This window comes from Lampetra fluviatilis, chromosome 57 (assembly GCF_964198595.1).
Source record: "Lampetra fluviatilis chromosome 57, kcLamFluv1.1, whole genome shotgun sequence".
NCBI lineage: Eukaryota > Metazoa > Chordata > Hyperoartia > Petromyzontiformes > Petromyzontidae > Lampetra > Lampetra fluviatilis.
This window is the reverse complement of record NC_136331.1, coordinates 7876705-7899958: the sequence shown is the minus strand read 5'-3', so window position 1 is coordinate 7899958 and position 23254 is coordinate 7876705. Positions and strand designations below refer to the sequence as shown.

The following is a 23254-nucleotide window of genomic DNA, read 5'->3' as shown; positions in this document are numbered from 1 at the left end:
GACATCTGTCGCCATGCCGTGCCAAAAATAATGACGTTGCAACGTCAACAAGGTCTTCTGCACCCCTAAATGTAAGAGAGTGTCACAATGGAGGGTTCTAATCAACTCGAATCGCAAGGACGTTGGTACCACCAGGCGCCAACGTTCCTGGAACCCCTCCCGCCACATAAGCAGACCATCTCGGAGAGCGGTTTGCGGCCCCATAGCCGTACTCGGACTCCCATTGTCCCTAGCAGACCGCTTCCGCAAGGACACCAATGACTCATCCATCATCTGTTCCCGGATCCAGACAGACCGCGGCAGATTCAAAACCCCGTCAGCCGGTCCCGGTTCCATCGGAGTGTCCGACTTCTCGACGGCCAACGTAAGCGGCTGAGGGGGGTTTGGAATCGGCGAACACCTATGCGTCCCCATGACTCACATTTACAAGGGGCGCGCCGCGGTAATCTGGAAAGTGCGTCAGCGTTCGCATGGCGCACTCCCTTCCGATGTTGAATTTGGAAGGAAAATTCCTGTAGTGTGTCCAACCAACGTGCCAACTGTCCGGATGGCTGGTCAATTTTAAGGGCATATTGCAAGGCCGCATGATCCGTACGCACAATAAAAGAACGACCGTAGAGGTATGGTCGAAATTGCCGTAGGAAAAAAACAACTGCCAATAGTTCTCTGCGAGTGACACAGTAGCGGGTTTCCGCAGGAGACAAGACTCGGCTACCATACGCCACGACACGCTCTACACCCCCTTTAGACTGTGATAACACCGCCCCAATACCTGTGTCACTCGCGTCCGTATCAAGAATGAATGGGTGATCGAAATCGGGATAATCCAATGTTGGGGCCGTGGCCAATAGATCACGCAGACTCCGAAAGGCCGCCTCCTCCGGCTGTCCCCAAACAAACTTCCGTCCTTTACCCGTAAGGAGATGCAAGGGCCTCGCAATCGTCGCAAAACCCGGCACAAATCTTCGGTAATACGAGGCAAATCCCAAAAACCGCCGAACATCCCCCACGGTGGCCGGAGTCGGCCAATCCCGGACGCACGCCGTCTTTTCCGGATCCGTGGACACTCCCTCAGCACTCACAATGTGCCCCAAATAGCGGACGGACCGTTGCAGTAGGTGACATTTCTTTGGTTTGAATTTCAATTTGGCAGAACGCATCCTCGTGAACACTGTCTCCAGCCGCGTCAAATGTTCATCAAATGTGCGGCTGAAGACAATAATATCGTCCAAATATATAAGACACGTCTCCCACTGCAACCCCGTCAAAACGAGCTCCATCAATCTTTGAAATGTAGCAGGGGCCGCATTCAATCCCATCGGGAGACAGTTGAATTGAAATAACCCCTGCGGCGTACGGAATGCGGTTTTCTCCCGTGAGGACTCGTCAAGGGGAAGCTGCCAAAATCCCGAAGAGAGGTCCAGTGTGGAAAAGAACTTAGCCCCCGACAATGCGTCGAGGGAGTCATCCATACGCGGCAGGGGGTACGCATCTGCCACCGATATCTTATTCAATTTGCGGAAATCAACACAAAATCGCAATTTGCCATCCTTCTTCTTAACCAAGACGACTGGAGCGCCCCATGGGCTGTTAGATGGCGATATAATGTCCGCAGCCAACATGTCTTCCACTGCCCCCCGTACGTGTTCTCGCTCCGCAGGACTCATCCGATGCGAATTTAATCGAATAGGGGCAGCATCGCCCGTCTCAATGTGATGGTAAAGCAACGAAGTGCGGCCCAAATCCAAATCATCGGAGCTGAACACATCGGAATATGTCAACAACAATTTACGCAGCGCACCACGTTGCTCCATGGACAGGGAAGAATTTTCGTCACATAAATGAGCAACCCAACGATCATCCGAACTCCTTGGCTCGGAAACCCCAGCAACAACTCCCCGGCTATGTGGACAATCATGGGTCGCAAACGCCGTAGTGGCATGTGCCACAACCGTACCGGCCGGGACACGGACGTTTTCTCCCCCCGCATTAAGCACCTGTAAAAACGGTAATTGATCCGGCCGGACGATGGTCTGTGCCCCCACTAACGCCAACCCGGTTGTTATCGTGGCGGACGGCGACAACAAGACCCCTACTGCTCGTAGCCGCTCAGGCAGGGGCTTCCGATACCGCAAGGGTATAAGCATCTGTGTACCAGGTGGGATGTCCACAGATGCGACGGACAGCGCCTGCACTTGTACGGCCGAAGCAGGTCGCCCCCAGGGCGACGGCAGAAACGAGATTTGACGGCCCCCCGGCAGTTCAATACAATTCTCATTGATTTTGATCAAAATGGGCATCTTAGCCAAAAAATCGGTGCCTAACAAACAAGGAACCGCCAAAGATCTCGATATCAACACAACACCCGAGGCCGACACATCCCCAATAGATATCTTAGCATCCACCTGACCCACGATACCCATGCTACCCCCGTTCGCAGCGACGCACGACCCATAAACCGGACGCACAGCCCCCGGCGGGATGCCCAACAGATGGAAAATGACATCCGAAATAATAGTCGCAGACGCGCCGGAGTCGACCAAAATGCGTACGTCCACCCCTTGTATAGACCCCGGTACAGTGGACGAGCCCGTAGCGGCCGCGACGACTCTCCGTGCCAACTTGCGCCACTGCGTGACCGAGCGACAAGGCCCCGTCGAAGGGCATGCTTTAACCACAACGTTAGGATGGCGCAACGACGGTGATGGGTGAGGTGTAAAGCCTTGCCGAGTGTCTGGTGCGTGCCGACATGCCTGTTTCGGAGGATCTTTAGCCGACTTGACCGGTGCCGAGGCCTCCTGCTGCGGCGGAGCCGGGAAGCGGGCCCAGCAGTCTCTGGCGTAGTGGCCCCTACGCCCGCAGCGGAAACATTCGGCCTCGTTGCGCCGAAGCGCAGGCCTCGCCTCCTGACGGCCCCGTTCTGGTAGCGCCGCGCGCGGTCTCGGCCCGCCGCGTCCCGTCCATGGAGCGGAGGCGGCCGTCAGTTGTTGAGGGCCCCGGTCATCCGGAACATAGACAGCCTGCGCAGGGTTCCACCCCAGCGCATCCCCTTCTTTGACGGGCCCCCCCGTCCACGCCGTCACTTGTTTCCAGCGACGGAGGTTGAATTGCGCATCGAGACACTTAGCAGCCGTCCGGGAAGTTAGCTTCTCATGCCCACACACAGGCATGGGGATCCCTAGATCCCGAGACAGCTCCAACATTTTCCCTAATATGAGAGGCTCGAGCAGGTCCTGTGGCGTCTCAGGATAAGCTGCCATGGCCAGCTCCAGCACCGCACCCCTGAACGCCACGGGCGACTCCTCTGGTGCTCGTTGTCGTTGAGCGAATCGCCGATGCGCATCATCTGGTGGCTCATAAGCATCGGCCATTTCTTGAAAAACACCACGTAAAGTTGCCTTCTTATCGGTCGTTATGGAACGGAAGAATCGGACAGATTCGTCGTCCAGGAGAGTCGGCAACACCTCCAAAGCCTCCGCATCGGTCCATCTTGCTGTGCGTACCGCCGCCAAGAAGCGGCAGGCGAACGCGCTCCAGTCCCCACCGACGGAAAATTCTTTAACCGTTGTAAGGTGGCGACTCCGACTCCTCTTCCCTCCGTCTTCCAATGGTGGTGGTTGTGATGGCAAATTCAAAATGGCGTCGGCCCGCGGCGTGGCCAAGATGGCGGTTTGGCGCCACGGAGCGCGCAAAATGGCGGCCTCTTGCCGCGTGGGCAATGGCGGCGGCAGGACAGGCAACGTGGCGGGCCGCGGAGCACCAATTGCATCCTCCATCGTCCCTGGCGCGACGAGATGGCATAGATGCGCCAGGACGTCCTTAAGTGCCTCCAGTTGTACCGCCATCGCTTGCCATCGTTGATCCGCGTCTGATGATGTCGACGGACCCGCCACCGCGCCAACATCCTCCACTCCCGTTCCCGTGGTCGCCTCAGCCGGGCTCTCCTCCACCACCCCAACAGGATCCGTGGTTGGAGGGAGTTCGTCGTCGTCGGACGAAGAAGCCGATGCAGGCGCCGGATTAACTTTCTTCCTCACTTGTTTCGACATGCCGTTGCACTTCCGACACCAGTGTAATAAACGACTGGACCACGATGTCTGGCTCAGTGTCCTTTATTCGGTTCGTGCTGTACACCCACACGGCTGTCTTTACTCTGTAGCTTCTCCACGGTGCTGACTCCAATGTCGGCCCGATCCACAACAGCAGCCCCGCTGCTGTTTCTCTCACACAGCCCCCCTTGGCTGTACTCGCTGCAACTCCTCTCTCTCCACAGCTCTGACAGCCTCGTGCTGTCTCCCTCTCTCCCTCCGCAGCTCTGACAGCCTCGTGCTGTCTCTCTCTCTCTCTCCGCAGCTCCTCCTGGCAGCCACACCGCTGCCTCTAACACGCAGCCCTTCTGGCTGTCTCCTCTGCAGCTGCACACCACTCCGCAGCTTCCTCTTGTCTTCAGGGTTGGCTCCCGATGGCCGTCGGTGCCCCCCCTCTTCTCACCCGCCCGCGTGGCCTCACTCTTTTCCGCTCACACCCCGACTGCCTTCCCCTTCCGGTTTACCCGCTTAAGGACCCGAACCTTCCACCCACGTCACATGACTCCACCCTCCCGTGACGTCACATCCGGAAGGTCGCTTACGCCCGCATTACACGTGTGTGATTGATTGTTGTGGGGAGCGGTAGTTTACTGGTTAGCTCGCTGCACTACGAACTTGGCGACCCGGGTTCGATTCCCGCTCACGGCAAAACACTAGTGACGATTATCTGAACCGGTCCTGGGCCTCCCCTAGGTAGACTCAGCCTCAAATGAGCACATGGTGCAGTGTGGAAACATCGTCACTGGGGAGACAAAGGCGGCCGGGCGTGGTGGTGGCCACCCACGACCTTATGTGCTGGTGCCGGCCTTCATAGGTGCTGAGGCTATGCTGGGTGGATCTTTGTCTTCGTATCTTGGTGTGTAAGTTGTTTTCGTTTATGTATTGCAACGTTGGCCCGAGCGCTCCACAAAGCCTAGGGCCTTGGGCAGTGACAGAATGTGCCGACTAACCCCGTGATGCTGGCCACCGACCCCTCGTGCGCCGTGTCGGCCTTCGTAGGTGCTCGCGAACAGCACTTGCTCCTGAGATGTGCTAAGGCCACACGTGTGATCTTTGTCTCTCTGCGGGTGCCGCTGCCGTGCAGGGTTGCGCTGGGCACTTGCAGTGGCCTCGTGGTGGTGGACGTCCTGCAGAGGAGCATTCTTCTCAGCCTGAGCTGCCTCGACCTCTACGGCTCCAGTGACCCCTACCAGAGACAACCCAAGTCCCCACGCAAGAGCAAGCAGCTGGCTGCTGGTGAGATACCCTCACCGACACACGCTGTGTGTCTCGGTAACCACGCACGCAGTCTGGGCAAGAGTTAAGCTGTGTACGGGACGTGCATGCACTCCGGTAATTCTTCGGCTACTCTAGTTGCTCGTCTGTTGGATGGATTTACGTGAACCAGCGCCCTTGGACGCTGCGTGCTTGATTTGAGGCCCTCATTCTCTCATCGTTTTTGATTCCTCACCATTGTTTGACTCTTACTTTGCATGCCAACGGACTTAATTCTTCAGGCACGTCAGCCACTGTCATCGTTATTAAGATGTTCATTAAATCACGTACGCGTTAACCACTTACGTATGCAATTATGTAGGTGTGATTAAAACGTATAATGGTAATACTAAGTGATTTAAATGCAGTGTGCCAGACATCCTGCAAGAGCAAACACGCTCTCCCCCACTATTAGACTGTCTTTGAGAGGGTTTTTCTTGAACCAATAATTATTTTAATTCCAATACAATAATAGTAATCAACCAGTCATGCACACTCCCCAGAAAGACAAATATTCCCGCGTATCGCCTTAATGGACTTCTTCTGCAAGCGCTGTTAGCGAGTAGCACCTATGAAGGCTGGCATGGTACACCAGGGGATGGGTGGCCAGCACCACGCCCGACCGCCTTTGTCTCCCCAGTGGCGATGTTTCACACACCACACCAGGTACTCATCTGCTGAGGTCTGCCCAGACATGTTTTGATGTGGGCAGAGATCACTTGCTTTGGACCGGCCTGCCGGAGGATCTGAGGGCATTAAAATCGGTTAATGTTTTTGTTAAACGACATCTTTAAAACGTAACCTTTTCAGAATGGCTCTTTATTCGGATGCCTCGATTGTGTGCTTTTTATGCTTTTTTCTAATTATTATACTGAATTCACTGTAATGTCACGTCTTTCTTTAACGTATCAATCTTATCGTTGTTAGACATGCGTCAGTCGCTTTAAAATGTTCTTGTAAGAGCACTTTGTAATACTCTAAGTTTTTTTCGGTAAAGTCACGTAGGTAAAAAATGAAATTAAAATTAACAAAATAAAATAATAATTTTAATTTCATTTTTTACTTACGTGACTTTACCGAAAAAACTAAGAGTATGAATCCTTGCAGTCACGAAAGCTTCAAATCTAGAAGCACTTTGCATTTGCATGCGATGCACGTCAGTGTGCTAGATCCACGTGCACAACATTTGATTTCCCAACGATACCCACCAGATGTGGTGGACAAACACTGCGTGACACCATTGACGGCAGGTAAAAACACGCCCCCCCCCCTCTGCTTGTTTACTTAACGGGGCCCGAGAGGGGATTGGTTCGAGGCAGGGCAGTCGAAGGGGATTGTAGGTGGAAGTACAACAGTGGATACGAGTGGGAAACGTGAGGATGATCGACGGGGTGGGACGGTTGCAATCCGTTCGCAAAAGTGTGGGAAGGTGAGTGGCTGGAGGGAAAGCGGAAGGTCACGGAACCTTCGGGCATAGGGCTTGAGGCATTCAAGTGTGGGAAGCGAGAGAGTTCGGGACGCTTGGAGTGAAGGGGATCCTTTAAGATCACCGTGTGTGCCTCGTGCTGGAAGAAACAAAGACTGCTGCTGCTGCTGAAGACTACTTGTGTCGGGTGTCACTATACGTGCCACCCAAAGCTGCCCCTTTGCTAATTGCCCCGTATTTTGTTGTCATCGCCGTCATGTGCCGCCGTGACTCACACACACACACGCGCGCGCTCGCGCATCATTTGCGTGTTGGGGTTTTCTTTTTTTTCGGCCCAGAGCAAGCAGAACGTCTTCGCGAGGCGTCGGCGTAATTGGGGTGACAGGTGTGCAGATCTCTCCGCACTTGGGAGATATTCTTGGTGCCTCCCACGGCTGTAAGCCCGAAGGCATCCTACCTGATCACCCCCCCCCTCCCCCATCGCTCCCCACCTGCCCTTCAGCTAAGGTGGCAGGGTCACGCTAATTGTGTCTCACAGTACAGGTGAGAGACGGAGACGGGTGAGAGCATGAACAGGTAGGAGCCTGGACAGGTGAGGGTCTAGACAGGTGAGAACCTGGACAGGTGATAGCTTGAACAGGTGGGAGCCTGAACAGGTGATAGCTTGAACAGGTAGGAGCCTGAACAGATTAGAACCTGGACAGGTGAGGGGCTGAACAAGTAAACAGCCTGGACAGGTGAGAGCCTGAATAGGTGTGAGCCTTAAGCTGCTGCTTGAAGGTGGTTGATGGTGCTTGGATGCTGCTGCTGGTGCTGGGAATGTGCAGCAGTGTAAGAGAGAGTTCCAGACGGCTGCTGGTGGTGCAGCTACATAGAAATCCGCCCCTCTCAGCGGTAGGGGACGGCCACGGTCTTGTAGGGTACGATGAGCAGCAGCAGGTCGTAAGGTGAACTGCGTAGGACGCGGCGACTTGCCCGTGGTTCATTGGCGAGTGACAAGGGTGGAGGAGAGGTGAGGTAGAGAGACCTTAGAGAGAGAGAGAGGGCACGATGGCACAGAGGATAGCGATGTTGTACTTGCTACTCCTTGAGTGGATGGGGATCCAGTGGAGGGATTTTTAGCGGAGCCATTGAAGCCGAATGGTCGGCACATCCATCGTTTGTTGTCCGAACCACACGTGGGTGGGCGGGGGGCATCGTTCTCAGCGATTCTAACCCTCCGCGGGTCACCGTTGACAAGCGTCACCCATGGCCGGTCGCAAAAACGGCAATATTTTTTAAATCTTACCCTGATATCTTCTCAGAGCTCTCCTTGCCTTTCATCCCGTAGATTGTATCGTCGCTTGCTGTTTGTCCGTCCCAGGCTGCGCAACTGAAGACATTTTCGCAACTTAAGACGTCTTCGCGACTGAAGACGTCTTCACAACTGAAGACGTTTTCGCAACTGAAGACGTCTTCGCAACTGAAGATGTCCTCGCAACTGAAGACGTTTTCGCAACTGAAGACGTTTTCGCAACTGAAGACGTCTTCGCAACTGAAGACGTTTTCGCAACTGAAGACGTCTTCGCAACTGAAGATGTCCTCGCAACTGAAGACGTTTTCGCAACTGAAGACGTTTTCGCAACTGAAGACGTCTTTGCAACGGTTAAACCTGCCGGTTATATCCACGGGCGAGCGGGCGGGCGGATCGATTTGCGTCGTGGGTCAACCCGTGATGAGCACGGTTGGCTACGTACGGCGCGGAAGAAGTCCCAAGATGTCATTAGGCGCGCGCACGCCAGGCTCATTGCTGGGCGGCTCCTCACTCTGCCGTGGGGGTCGAAATAGAGACGACGGCGCACCGCACATCTTCACCACCACCTCCTAACCTCCTCCCCCCCCCCCCCCCTTGTTGTTTTTTTACCTGGGCCCGAACCTTCACCTCGACATAACCCTGCCACCCACCCACCCCGGATTCTAATCAAAGTGTCAGACTGTGCTTCTGAAATCGCTTCAGTCGGGCTCGCGCACCCAAAGGCAGGCAACTTGGGTGATCCAGCCGTCAGACAAAACCCGTACGAATTTTAAATTTTAATTGATTTATTTCAGTTCCATGCGTGCGTGTGTCTGTGTGTCTCGTATTTGATTTCTCAGACCTTCTCTGCCTCCGAAATGTGAGGCAGTTACATTGTTGTTTTTTTTAAACGACCGCGAATGGCTGGCTCTGTGGATTGTGCCATGGGGCTCACAAGGACAACGCTTCCCACAATGCAATGTGCCAGCAACATTTTGTCATTTTAATATGAATGAGTGGATGTTTTCGTAATATTTTTTTCATTCGTGAACGGGTTTGTCTGTTACTCGTGAGCTCCTATAAAGTACATATTCATATGTCCAGTTAACCCTTTCCCGTTCCCAGGCATCTGCAAGTTTGTAGGGTGGGTGTCCGTTTAATACGAAAGCGGTTAACGTTAATTTTATTTCCAGAGGCGTAGCGTCGTTTTTTTTTTTAATACATCGTTACTCAACGCGGAAAACTGTAGCGACACGCCCGCTGGCGGCCAAACTGTGCCACACGCCCCTCCCGCATGGCCTTGCGGGAGCCTCGGTACTGATGAAAAATGTATTTCTTTTAGTGTTTCTTTCTGAGTACCTTTCAAAAAAATAGTACTCGGAAAACAATTTTAAAAGGTAATTCTCATCAGGCCGTGTCGCGTGTTACAGAGTGCCGGGCAACCATGACGCCCGCGGGTGGCAGCATCCACTTCGGGAAGGAGGGGGGGGGAATTGAGCAAAAAAAAATCCCCTGAATTGTTCTTCGGTCCGATTGCCCCCCCCGCCACCCTCCCCCCACTCCCCCCCGCCCCCACCCCCCAGGCCTGGCTGACATCACAGAGGGCATCGGGGCCCCGGACACAGAAAGGAGCCGCTCGCCAAGTTCAGGTGAGAGAGCTCCGACATGACACGGCTCCCGGGCCACGTTGGCAGCCGAACGCCATCTGTACACACGCACACACACACAAAGATCCCCCGTGTAGCCTTAACAGACTGTCGGGGCAAGTGCTGTGAGCGAGCACCAATGAAAGCCGGAACGTTACACGGGTGGGTGGGTGGCCAGCACCACGCCCGGCCGCCTTTGTCTCCCCAGTGGCGATATTTACACACCGCACCAGGTACTCATTTGATGCCGAGTCGACCTAGGGGAGGCCCAGGACCGGTTCAAATAATCGGTGTTGGCCGTGAGCAGGAATCGAACCCGGGTCGCCGGTTTCCTAGTGCGCTAACCGCTACACTACCGCTTCCCCAGACACACACAGACACACACACACGGACACACACACACACGGACACACACACGGACACACGCACGCACTTGTGTTGCACGGCACCCCCCCCCCCCCCTAGATCCCCCCTACACGTCCACCCCACCCACCCCCCCTCAAAAAAGAAAGCAGTCTTTGTGATTCGCGCGTCACGAAAAAAGTTTCATTACCACACTCGGCCAGATTTCCCATTACCTCGTGTGGCCCTCACCCGCTGGTGAGAGCCGAGAAGGCCTCCTATGAGCCGCACATTTCTTGCTGGCAGTTTCGAATTATGGGCAGGCGCGATGGCATTTCGCACACGGTACGATGTGATTAATTGTATTACCAGTCCGATATGGTTTTCCCGGTAACTCCGTGATTGTATTTGTGATCGCGTTGTTGTTGTTGTTCCCGCCGAGTAGGAATGAAGTACGCTTCAGTTGTTGATTCGGCTGCACTCGGTTTTCTGATAAGCATGCCGTGAGAGAAAGAAGCCTTTGTAATCATTCAAACTTTTGCCACGGACGCACCGCGGACGACGCTGCTACGGTCTTGAGCCGCGCGGCTCGATGCGGGCGGGCGGGCGGGCGTGAGTGGCGGGTCGCGACCTTGGGGCCACGGCTTTTAACGCCGCACTGGTTGAGTGACGGTCGCTCAATAGAGATACAAATTCTTATATACAAGTCGAGTCGACCTAGGGGAGGGCCCAGAACCGGTTCAGATAATCGTCACCGGTGTTCGCCGGGATTGGGAATCGAACCCGGGTCGCCAGGTTCGTAGCGCAGCGCGCTGACCACTACACTACCGCTCCCCACTTAAAAATACATTACTTCCCATACCGGGAATTGAACCCGGGCCACCTGGGTGAAAACCAGGAATCCTAACCACTAGACCATATGGGAGTAAAGCCTGGATTTGAACTTGGCTCACCTGCTTGAGAGGCAGACATGCTCTCCGTTTTCCCACAACCGCTCAATAGAAGGTGGTGATGGTGGGGGTGCAATTATTGTTGTTATAATTTTTTTGCCGGCTTTTCAACGTTCCTTTCGGCGCGTTGTCGAAAAGCCAAATCAGTCGTCAGCGTTGATTGGCTCTGGTATCCCGGATGGCTCTGTGGGGTACAACTGCCGATCGGCACTGCACCTGCACGTGACGATATGACCCATAGGGTAACGAATTATACACTATGTAACACAATTTTTGTTCCTGCGTAGTAAGTGTTATTTCCTAATTGCTTATGCCTATAAAGAATAGAAAATGGGTATTATTCCCCACAAACTTTACTTTTGCGACCAGGACAATGATATTTTGAAATTGACCTATTTTCAATGAGAGAACGTGAGAATTTGTGTCTTTTCGTTTGCATAACATCAGAAAAAACAACATATGAATAAAAATGTACGTGGATTTATACTAAAGTAATACAAAATGAGTACAAAAGATTTAGAAGTGAGTGGTTTTTCGAGATTTACGATTATACTGAAAATCACTTTCACGAATCAGCCCCCAAATGTAGTCTCCCATAATTTCCTCGTTATATTGTCCTTGGTAGCAGCGTTCAAAGTCCAGTATATCCTGGTGGGAGCGCTCGCCTTGCTCCTCCGAGTACACTCCCATGTTCTCCTTAAATTTATCAAGATGAGCATCAACGATATGGACTTTGAGGGACATCCTACAGCCCATTATGCCGTAGTTCTTCACTAGAGTCTCAACATGGTTTTAGACCTTGTGATTTCCCAGGAAGCCACGAACCACTGCGACAAAGCTGTCCCAAGCCGCTTTCTCCTTACTCGTGAGCTTCTTGGGGAATTCATTGCACTCCAGGATCTTCTTTATCTGTGGTCTGACGAAGACACCGGCTTTGACCTTTGCCTCTGACAGCTTAGGGAATAAGTCTTGAAGGTACTTGAAGGCTGCTGACTCCTTATCTACAGCTCTAACAAATTGTTTCATGAGGCCCAATTTGATGTATAGTGGTGGCATCAGCACCTTCCGGGGGTCCACCAGTGGCTCCCACTTGACGTTGTTCCTCTCCACAGAGAACTGAACTCGGTTCGCTGTGGCCAGTCCCGCCTATGGTAGTGCGCCTTGGTGTCCCTGCTGTGCGAAAGGCAAAGATAGCAGAGAAATTTGGTAAAACTGCCTTGGAGACCCATCAGGAATGCCACCATTTTGAAGTCTATGATGACCTCCTAGCCATACTCATCATACTTCAAGGCGTCCAGCAAGGTTTTGATGCTGTTGTAATCCTATTTTTGAGGTGCACCGAGTGAGCCAGGGGAAGAGACGGGTACTTGTTACCATTATGGAGCAGCACGGCTTTGAGGCTCCTGGATGAGCTGTCAATGAAGAGGCGCCACTCATTCTGGTTACAGGCGATTCCGATTGATTCGAACAGACTGGTCACATTGTGGCAGAAGCAGAGCCCATCTTGACGGGTGAAGAAGCTGCAAAAGGTTGGTGACGCTTCCTCTGATCTGCGACTTGCACACTTTCATCCAGCTCGGCATTGGACTTGCTGATACCAGTATCTCTGATCAAGTCGTTGAGGTCTTTTTGGTTGGGGTAGTATGGGTTTCTCTCCTCAGCTCCACCTCTGAAATTGTCATCTGGATCTACAACGTCTTCCTCACTCTCTGACTTGCTGCTCTCTTCTAAAGACGGCTGCTCTCTCTCCGGAGGAGTGGGTACGGGGAGCTCATGGCAGTGTGGCACCGGGGCGATGGATGATGGCAGGTGCATTCTTGCCAGTCCGACGTTTGGAAGGGTCCACCATGCAGAAGTAGCAGTTGCTTGAGTGGTCAGTGGGTTCCTGCCAAAATCTTGTTATAGCAAACTTCATGGCTCTCTTTTCCCCTCTGGACCATCCTACAAAAATACATTTATTTCGCCCATGAATCATGTGCAAGAGATTCTCCCAACACTTTTTCACGTATGATATATTTTTTTCAATAACATTGAAAATTGTAAAACATTTTAAAATAAAAAAACTTTTACAATTTTAAAATTGTTAACAGATTTTATAACATGAAACTCCGAGCAAAAATTGTCCATCTGACTTTCCATAGTTTTTGTTGCATTGCTCGCAGGTGAAATGAGGTGCCCAGGGTTTGTCTTGATCCCCGACAGGCATGCCGAAATATGCCTAGTAGGCCTCACACATCTTAGCAGATGCTTCCACAGAGTACTTTATCCCTCTTGTCTTGATAAATTGGCCGCAGACATCGCAAATGCGTCTGCTGGATTCTTGCAACCTTTTGATGCCATCTCAGAAAAATGCAGATATGTATCCACTTAGGCAGCTGGATCTAAATTGAACTGGTGGGCTTAAGGCCCCTGTTTTTATACTGCTATTTATATTACTGGAAAGTTCTAGAATGTTCGAGAAGTTACTCCTAGTTTACTCAGCACTGACTCTATCTGGAATGTTCTGAAAAATAGGTCAATTTCAAAATATCACTGTCCTAGTCAGAAAAGCAAAGTTTGTGGGGATTAATGGCCATTTTATGTACTTTTGAGGCACACAAAATTCGGAAATAACACTACCCAAGAACAAAAAAATAATACATTTGTTTCACAGCATTCATAATGGAGTGGATTATTAAATGTGCTTTTGTGTCCTGGTCACAAAAGCAAAGTTTGTAGGGAATAATAGCCATTTTCTGTACTTTTGAGGCATAAGCAATTGGAAAATAACACTTAGTACCCAGGAACAAAAATAAATGTTTTGTTACACGGTGTTAACGATCGCAGCAGTGGTCGTGCAAGCCTCGGGCTGAATTTTTGTTGTTGTAATACTTCCCTTCCAGTCGAGAGATCGGAGTCGAGTAGATAAATTTTGTTTTTCTGCATTGCAGTTTTACCACTTTGATGATGATTATTATCACCATCATCAATGCGACGAAACTATGAATTAAATTTGAAGTCTTTGCTTTTTCATTAAATATAATACAATGCGTTTTCTTCACGAGAAAATGTTTGGTCCGCTGTGTAAATTGCTTGATTAAATGTAATATTATTCCCGCTCACTGACTTCTGAACAAACTAATATATATATACACACACACATACATATTTATCCCGCGGCTATTTCATTTCGAACATTCCCATTGCACTGCTGCTGCTTTCTTTTCGTGAGACTTAAAAGAAATTGAAAATACAGAGAGAACGATTATGTCACTGGTCAGGTGTTGTGCATGCGGTTTGACAAAACAGACGCATTGTTACTATGGGAACCTCATTTGCCAGTAAAAATATGATAATTGGTTCTTCACCCTTCTATCTGGCAACAAAACTGACACCTTTTTACAAGGAGTCATGTTTGCATAGACCGCAATACCTGCAGTCATAATGCAAACAAAAGAACATAACTCTGATAATGTGCACTGTCCTTAAAGTTGATTGATCCACACCCGAGACAGCTTTCCTTAGAGCCTAGTCTCATATGGGTTGGACCAGATGACGCCAAAAGGCGCACAACTCAAAGACAATGCACCATCAGAGTATGAGAGCTCGGGGTAAGCATCTACACTATGGGAACCTCATTTGCCAGTAAAAATATGATAATTGGTTCTTCACCCTTCTATCTGGCAACAAAACTGACACCTTTTTACAAGGAGTCATGTTTGCATAGACCGCAATACCTGCAGTCATAATGCAAACAAAAGAACATAACTCTGATAATGTGCACTGTCCTTAAAGTTGATTGATCCACACCCGAGACAGCTTTCCTTAGAGCCTAGTCTCATATGGGTTGGACCATATTTTTACTGGCAAATGAGGTTCCCATAGTGTAGATGCTTACCCCGAGCTCTCATACTCTGATGGTGCATTGTCTTTGAGTTGTGCGCCTTTTGGCGTCATCTGGTCCAACCCATATGAGACTAGGCTCTAAGGAAAGCTGTCTCGGGTGTGGATCAATCAACTTTAAGGACAGTGCACATTATCAGAGTTATGTTCTTTTGTTTGCATTATGACTGCAGGTATTGCGGTCTATGCAAACATGACTCCTTGTAAAAAGGTGTCAGTTTTGTTGCCAGATAGAAGGGTGAAGAACCAATTATCATATTTTTACTGGCAAATGAGGTTCCCATAGTGTAGATGCTTACCCCGAGCTCTCATACTCTGATGGTGCATTGTCTTTGAGTTGTGCGCCTTTTGGCGTCATCTGGTCCAACCCATATGAGACTAGGCTCTAAGGAAAGCTGTCTCGGGTGTGGATCAATCAACTTTAAGGACAGTGCACATTATCAGAGTTATGTTCTTTTGTTTGCATTATGACTGCAGGTATTGCGGTCTATGCAAACATGACTCCTTGTAAAAAAGGTGTCAGTTTTGTTGCCAGATAGAAGGGTGAAGAACCAATTATCATATTTTTACTGGCAAATGAGGTTCCCATAGTGTAGATGCTTACCCCGAGCTCTCATACTCTGATGGTGCATTGTCTTTGAGTTGTGCGCCTTTTGGCGTCATCTGGTCCAACCCATATGAGACTAGGCTCTAAGGAAAGCTGTCTCGGGTGTGGATCAATCAACTTTAAGGACAGTGCACATTATCAGAGTTATGTTCTTTTGTTTGCATTATGACTGCAGGTATTGCGGTCTATGCAAACATGACTCCTTGTAAAAAGGTGTCAGTTTTGTTGCCAGATAGAAGGGTGAAGAACCAATTATCATATTTTTACTGGCAAATGAGGTTCCCATAGTGTAGATGCTTACCCCGAGCTCTCATACTCTGATGGTGCATTGTCTTTGAGTTGTGCGCCTTTTGGCGTCATCTGGTCCAACCCATATGAGACTAGGCTCTAAGGAAAGCTGTCTCGGGTGTGGATCAATCAACTTTAAGGACAGTGCACATTATCAGAGTTATGTTCTTTTGTTTGCATTATGACTGCAGGTATTGCGGTCTATGCAAACATGACTCCTTGTAAAAAGGTGTCAGTTTTGTTGCCAGATAGAAGGGTGAAGAACCAATTATCATATTTTTACTGGCAAATGAGGTTCCCATAGTGTAGATGCTTACCCCGAGCTCTCATACTCTGATGGTGCATTGTCTTTGAGTTGTGCGCCTTTTGGCGTCATCTGGTCCAACCCATATGAGACTAGGCTCTAAGGAAAGCTGTCTCGGGTGTGGATCAATCAACTTTAAGGACAGTGCACATTATCAGAGTTATGTTCTTTTGTTTGCATTATGACTGCAGGTCTTGCGGTCTATGCAAACATGACTCCTTGTAAAAAGGTGTCAGTTTTGTTGCCAGATAGAAGGGTGAAGAACCAATTATCATATTTTTACTGGCAAATGAGGTTCCCATAGTGTAGATGCTTACCCCGAGCTCTCATACTCTGATGGTGCATTGTCTTTGAGTTGTGCGCCTTTTGGCGTCATCTGGTCCAACCCATATGAGACTAGGCTCTAAGGAAAGCTGTCTCGGGTGTGGATCAATCAACTTTAAGGACAGTGCACATTATCAGAGTTATGTTCTTTTGTTTGCATTATGACTGCAGGTATTGCGGTCTATGCAAACATGACTCCTTGTAAAAAGGTGTCAGTTTTGTTGCCAGATAGAAGGGTGAAGAACCAATTATCATATTTTTACTGGCAAATGAGGTTCCCATAGTGTAGATGCTTACCCCGAGCTCTCATACTCTGATGGTGCATTGTCTTTGAGTTGTGCGCCTTTTGGCGTCATCTGGTCCAACCCATATGAGACTAGGCTCTAAGGAAAGCTGTCTCGGGTGTGGATCAATCAACTTTAAGGACAGTGCACATTATCAGAGTTATGTTCTTTTGTTTGCATTATGACTGCAGGTATTGCGGTCTATGCAAACATGACTCCTTGTAAAAAGGTGTCAGTTTTGTTGCCAGATAGAAGGGTGAAGAACCAATTATCAGACGCATTGTTGTTACTACAGAAGTCTCCGAGCGGCCCTGCTCCCGTTAACAATGAGCTACACACAAATACAAAGATCCCCCGTGTAGACTTAACAGACACTCGGGTAAAATGCTGCGAGCGAGCACCTATAAAAGCCGGCACGACACACGAGGGGGTGGGTGGCCAGCACCACGCCTGGCCACCTTTGTCTCCCCAAGTGGCTGATGTTTCCACACCGCACCAGGTACCCATTGAAAGCCCAGGACTTGTTCAGACGATCGCCACTGGTGTTGATCTTGAGCGGGAATCGAAATCGGGTGGCCAGGTGTCCTAGCGCTGTCATCTAACCACCGCACACACACACACACTGACACGAGGCTCGCCGAACAGCATTAGTCATCGTATTGTTTGATTGATAGGATAGAAGAAGATTTGTACAAAGTGACTCAGGGCGATGAGTCATGTTCCTCATGCTCCTCAGTGTTGCATTTCTTTTTATCTTTCCTTGAGTAAAGTGGCCAATTAAAGCTGAAGACGGTCGGCCCTGCAAACCGTTGGCGGGGATTAAACTAATGATTTCTAATTGCTCATTAGCCTCAATCTCTAACCCGTACCTTTGTATGCGCGCCTTTTTGTTGTTTTGAAGAAAGCCACCTTCTGTCACAGCTACTCGATGTCACGCTGTTAGACTGTTTTAACCCCCCCCCCCAAGAAAACCGCATAAACGAACACAGCTGTCGTGAGAGTCGTGGATGATGAAAAGGGAGCCGCTTGTGTTGCGATCGAAACGTCGTGGGTTTTTTGCTTTCTTCATTTTCAATGTATTATTTTTAGGTTTTAACTTTAAATTTAAAATTTTTGTAATGTTATTTTTATTTTCTATATACGTGACTTTACCGAGAGAGAACCAAGGATATGGGAGCCCAGCAGGTAGACGTGGGGGTGCCTCTGCAGGGTGCACGTGCTCATCATCGGCCGCGCCTGTGCGGTTTTTACGGATTTTGCAAAACTGGCCCATTGCCCCCCGTTGCTGACGGATATTTTCCAAAATACTGCACAGACGGACTGAAATTAATTTCTACACACACGAGCATTTCCCACCCCCCTCTCCGATGTAATTCTGTAAGTGACGCAGACTTTGTGCTGCGACCCATTGCCCGACCAAGGCAGACATTTTGTTTTAACTCCACAACAAAGTTGACACAGGGCGGCAGGGTAAACATACACCAGGATGGGGTCATTTACACATCGATATATTTGTGAATGACACCCAAGTGTCCCAGATTTCTCATTTTCCCAATGGCCGTTTAATACGTGACAGCGACTAAACTCCAATTAAAAACCCACCCATCTCTAAGCTCGTGGTAATTGGTTGCGCAATTAATGGGCAGTTACACATCGGTGTATTGGCAAAAATCGCTGGCCTTTTGTTAAGCTCCGTGTCTGTGATGAGCTCACCCGCTATTAAACGCCCGCACAGTTCCAGTTAAATGACGCACGGTGAACGCACGGTTAACGCACGCACTCTCTCTGAACGGGGTATTTCCTCCTCATTTGCCGCTCATTTATCCTGTTAATGGAGATGGTGCCACCACGGTCTGGGCCGACTTGAGGAAGCTGTTCCTTTAGAGGTCCCTGTGCCACACTGTGGATTAATTGAACGCAATATGAAATGGTTACAAGATAAACAAGTGGGTAGTAATACACCTTGCCGTATCCGTAATGGAACATTAAAAAATAGAAACATTCTTTACACGCGCGCCATCAGCCACCACGGCTTTCTGGGAGTAAGTTTTTTTTTCCAGCGGCATTGTTCTAATAAATAAAACACTCCTGAACGTAAATCGCTCCCAGAAGGCCGTGTGGCCAATGGCGTGTGTGAAATTAAATATCCCTTTGCGTGTTTTTTTTCTTTTTTCGTGGAGGAAAAGATACGTGAAGGAGACGCAAGCGATTATTCTTCTTCGTCTATTATTCTGCCTCATATGGCAAGGAATTAAGGCTGCGACGCATGGACATTCGATGGCTTTCCCTCTCACGAAATCCATCACGATGCATAGCAAACTGTGGGTACGGTAGACGTACAACGTCGGTACAACGTCACGTATCCAGCTGACACTTATCCGCCCCGACTAATTTGTGGCGCACGCTCCCAGTGCGCAGTGCGGTGTCCGCGCGTAGCATCACCGTCATTCTCTAGAGATGTTCACAAGTGCCACCCTTTTCACTGGCAGCCACACATTCGCAATCCTCCGTACATTCGCTCTCTTTCAAACCTCGGGAAGGTTTTGTGTCGTGTTTAAAGCGGCTTACTCTTTAAATTTGCAAAGTTACTTACTTGTGTGCGGTGTAAGTGTCACTTTATTCTGATGTTCACATATCCGACTTTTCACACATCTGCCTTTACCTCCGTCCTCAACGCTACGGATATTAGACACTGTACTGTACTGCCAAGTGCCCTGACCTCTTTATTGTCTTTTTTTCTCAAGTTAAAATGTCTTAACATTCTAAAATGCGCAATCGGGCCACACGCATCTTCACTGGCAGTTCACTACCAGTGGTGGAAAGTCCTCATTCCCATGGCGAGGGGCAGATCATCCAAAAGGGTTACGCACAGTTGACCACTCCCACCCAGTGAAGCTTATGCGTGGGGCAGCGATAGGGATTGCGACATCACAGGACCGTGAGAGATGGAGACGGCTTGGGGAGGCCTCCATCCAGCAGTGGATTGATCATGGCTGATCATCACAATGATGGTGGAGGTTATTTCACCAACCCCAGAGGAATCGTGGTAGTGGTGATAATGATTATGTTGTTGTTTGCCGTCAATTAACCCTGGTCAGCATTTGAACTCAGACTCTCGCTGATGAGAGCCTCTGCCTGCTGCTAGATCAGGCCCGAGTTAAGTTCTGACGCGTATGCTCCTCAAACTTTCCCACGGTTGATTTTGTCTCGCCCATGACCGGCTGGGTTACGTTAATTATTGCAACGACACGTCATCTCACTCGTAAGTTGAAATGTCTGAATAAAAAACAAATCTTGACAATTTTTTTTAAAATCTTTTATTTGTTTCTGCATTTTCTGCGGCATGTTTCTTCCTTGATTCTTCATGCATGTTCAAGCGCTGTCTTGCTTTTCTCTTTGCCGCTACATTTTCCACAGTAGTGCGATCACGAAGATGGAGTTTTGTTTATTTAACAGGTACCTGCGCCCTGGTATACACTGCCCGTGTATACCATGCCCCGCTTGTTGGCGTGTGTTTGTATTTCTCACCGCGCAACAGAAAGTCACAAACTGGCTTCTCAGGAGACGAGCAGCAAGAGGTTCCAGGGGGCTGAAAATCTCTCCGCTTTGTTATTCTTCTTTCGTGAAAAAAAAAATCAACTTTTATCTGAAATTATAGAGCAGTCTGTGCCTTTCAGCCAGGTGCCATTCTCACGAGCGAATTAAATAAACGGATGGGGAGGAGACAGAAGGATGCAAAATTATGGACATTTTATTTTACTGTCACGCCTGGGCAACGAATGACATGATGATACATTTGGCGTGAACGTGGTTTTCCATTGGCAGATGTTGGTACGTAAGTGTTGTTGTACGTGACAGTCACGCTGGTCAGAGTCGGGTTTGGTGAAGGGAGTCAGTTTGTCTCGCCTCTTGCTGACCACTCGCCTGGTGTGTGGCTGCCCCGATCCAGTGGAGCTGCCGAGGCTCACACGGGATATGGAGCTTCTCTGCCACAGCAAGGCAGCGAGCCACTGACGAATGATAAAACAAAATATTATGTTTATTTTTTATTATATTTCAGATGCAAAAAACTGTGATGGGGGGGGGGGGTGGGGGGGTACAGAAATTCCGCAGACAGAAGTCCCAAACGCTGTGCGCCTGAGTTTAGATGGGGGGGTGGGGGGGAGATTGGGCTCGTGCGTGTGTGTGTGTGGGCGTGTGTGCGTGTGTGCGTGCGTGTGTGCGTGTGTGCGTGCGTGTGCGCGTGTGTGTGTGCGTGTGTGCGCGTGTGTGCGCGTGTGTGTGTGTGCGCGTGTGCGTGCGTGCGTATGTGCGTGTGTTCGTGCGTGTGTGTGTGCGTGTGTGTGCGTGTGTGTGTGTGCGTGTATGTGTGTGCGTGTGTGCGCGTGTATGTGGGAATGTGAATGTGAAGGGGAAGAAGAACTTAAAGAAGGGAGTAGAGGGAGTGCGGGGGGGTGGAGGAGTTATGGATGAAGGAAAGAGAGGAGCACTTAGGAATGAATCGCTTACAAGCGCTACAGTGAACTTATCAACCTGTCGTAGTCTCGTAGGGCGCTAATTAACTCCAGACCATCCCTGTAGGAAGGGCGGGTAGGGGGCATTCCTTGCACCTCTCCCCGCCGACCTTCCGGAGTAGAAATGGGCAGGGTGTGGCCCCTTGCCTTCACGTTTGTGGCTTCAATGTTCTGTTCCCGCGAGGGCGTAGGGGGTGCCGTGCCATTGTTTCCATGAAGGGGGTCGAATGACTCCTTGATATATATGCAGGGTGCTTCAAACAAATGTTGAGACTTCTGAGAATTTGCAACAACACTACAATAAATGTGCCCTCTGGGCTCTGGAGACCACCTGGAGAAGATTCCAGGCACGCGTTGACAAGGATGACGAACAAGTGCAGACTCTGTGACTTTTTGAAGCTATCAACATACATTACTTATCATGTTACAGTGGATTATGCGTTCTTTTTCCATTAAAAACGATAGTCCCACATACGTGTTAACATTCATTTGAAGCACCTTGTATATATACCACATTTTAAAATCAATTTAAATAGCGCAACGATGTAAATGCTCGTTCGTCCCGGTCGGTGCATCTCGGGGAGGAATGGGGTAGGCCCTGGCGTGTTGTTCGAGGTGCCGGTATTTTTGGCTTGCTGCTGCCCGAATGAATCGCGAAACGTGGCGGCCGAAAATTCACCGGAGACGTTTTTGGCAACTCGTTCGAATTTCGCGGAATATTTGCCCACGAGACTACGATACCATTGCAGTGTGGCTGCACACGCAAGCATGACGCTACACGTACACCTCCAATTAGCCATGACGCTATACCACACCTCCGATTTGCCCGGTTGGCTGCGTATGGCGTGAGAGAAATTCAACACACACACGCGCATACACACGCGCACAGCCCTTTTGTCAATCCGTTGCTGGATGAGGGCCTCTCCATGCCATGCGGCTCTGTGGGGGTCAGTTGACCGTCATCCGCCACCCTCGTTTGCCAGTGCGGGTCCGCTGCAGGTGGGAAGCGTGGACACGGGACCATAGAAGTACAGCACAGCGTATTGTGTTTCACTGCACTTTGCTACCCACAATGGACCACCGTGGCCCATCCCACGGTGGTCGCCCACCAAAGCACCGTCCATTCTCGGCGCTCAGCTTCTGAGATCCGATGGGATCGTGCAAATCTGAGAGATTTGATCATGGGCGATTCTATCTCCTTCCTGGAGATAGCAACAACTACAAGGGTTGGATCGAGCTTAGACATTCAGTGAAGGAGCATCATGGGATGCCTAGTGAACTCTCGCCATCTCACCGCCGGGAAGAAGTGAATATCGGGGTGGGGGGGGCGACCGTTCGCGATTATTTTTGTTGCGTGGAGAACGCCCTGGCACAGCTGCAGCGCAGATCGTCCCGTAATCATCGCCGCTCGTGCATCAGATGTGGGATATCCCGATGCGGTTGATGATCCGCCCACTGGCGCTGGATCGGCAATACATTCACGGAACCCCCTGCAGCTTCATCTCGGTCCCGCCTAAAATCCCAAGAAATTCCACTGAGTTCCAACGACTTAAAAAAATATAATAATGAAACATAATAATAAATCACGACGTTTCGTGACAGCTAAATTTACTGTGACGGTCCCACCTGAAGTCGGAGACTTGTGTTGCCTCCGAAACGTCGTGATTTATTATTATTTTATTTTATTATAATTTTTTACCTACGCGACTCATATAAGAATATGAATCCTCGCAGTCACGAAAGCTTCAAATCTAGAATTCCAACGACTAAATTGGTAAACGTAGAGGAGTTTACACAGGCGGTTCCTGAGAAGCCAGTTTCTTTCTTTTTGAGCCACCCCCATTACTATTCCATCCATCTACTGATTATTATTTTTTGAACTTACGAATCAGGGCGCGATAAAAAAAAACGCCGCACTGCGCGGCACCGCGCCGAACCGTCGGCCCCGGTGCCGCGCGACTCCTATCAGGCGCCGCGGTCCTCGCTGCCGTCACCCACCGCTCGCTCGTGTCCTGACGGGCAGGGCGATGGCGGTGGCTGCCGAGTGTCTTCTGTTGTCGCGTAATGAAATG

The 23254-nt window shown here is 50.0% G+C and overlaps 1 protein-coding gene and 1 non-coding gene across 10 annotated transcripts in view; one reads left to right on the top strand and one right to left on the bottom strand.

Moving 5' to 3' along the window:
* The window catches only part of LOC144950309 (syntaxin-binding protein 5-like), a 209945-nt gene that overhangs the window by 134967 nt on the left and 51724 nt on the right, over positions 1 to 23254 (top strand). For 6 of the 9 annotated variants that reach the window (XM_078880412.1, XM_078880411.1, XM_078880413.1 and 3 more), the window contains exons 18-19: positions 5173 to 5324; positions 9625 to 9690. In XM_078880412.1, the coding sequence (XP_078736538.1) occupies positions 5173 to 5324; positions 9625 to 9690 (218 nt within the window). Of the gene's footprint in view, positions 1 to 5172; positions 5325 to 9624; positions 9691 to 20085; positions 20125 to 23254 lie in introns of all 9 variants that reach the window. The other 3 variants (XM_078880407.1, XM_078880406.1, XM_078880410.1) reach the window with 1 other exon arrangement.
* Positions 10883 to 10954, bottom strand: TRNAE-UUC (transfer RNA glutamic acid (anticodon UUC)). Its single transcript has one exon. It is a non-coding gene; the product is annotated as a tRNA-Glu (tRNA).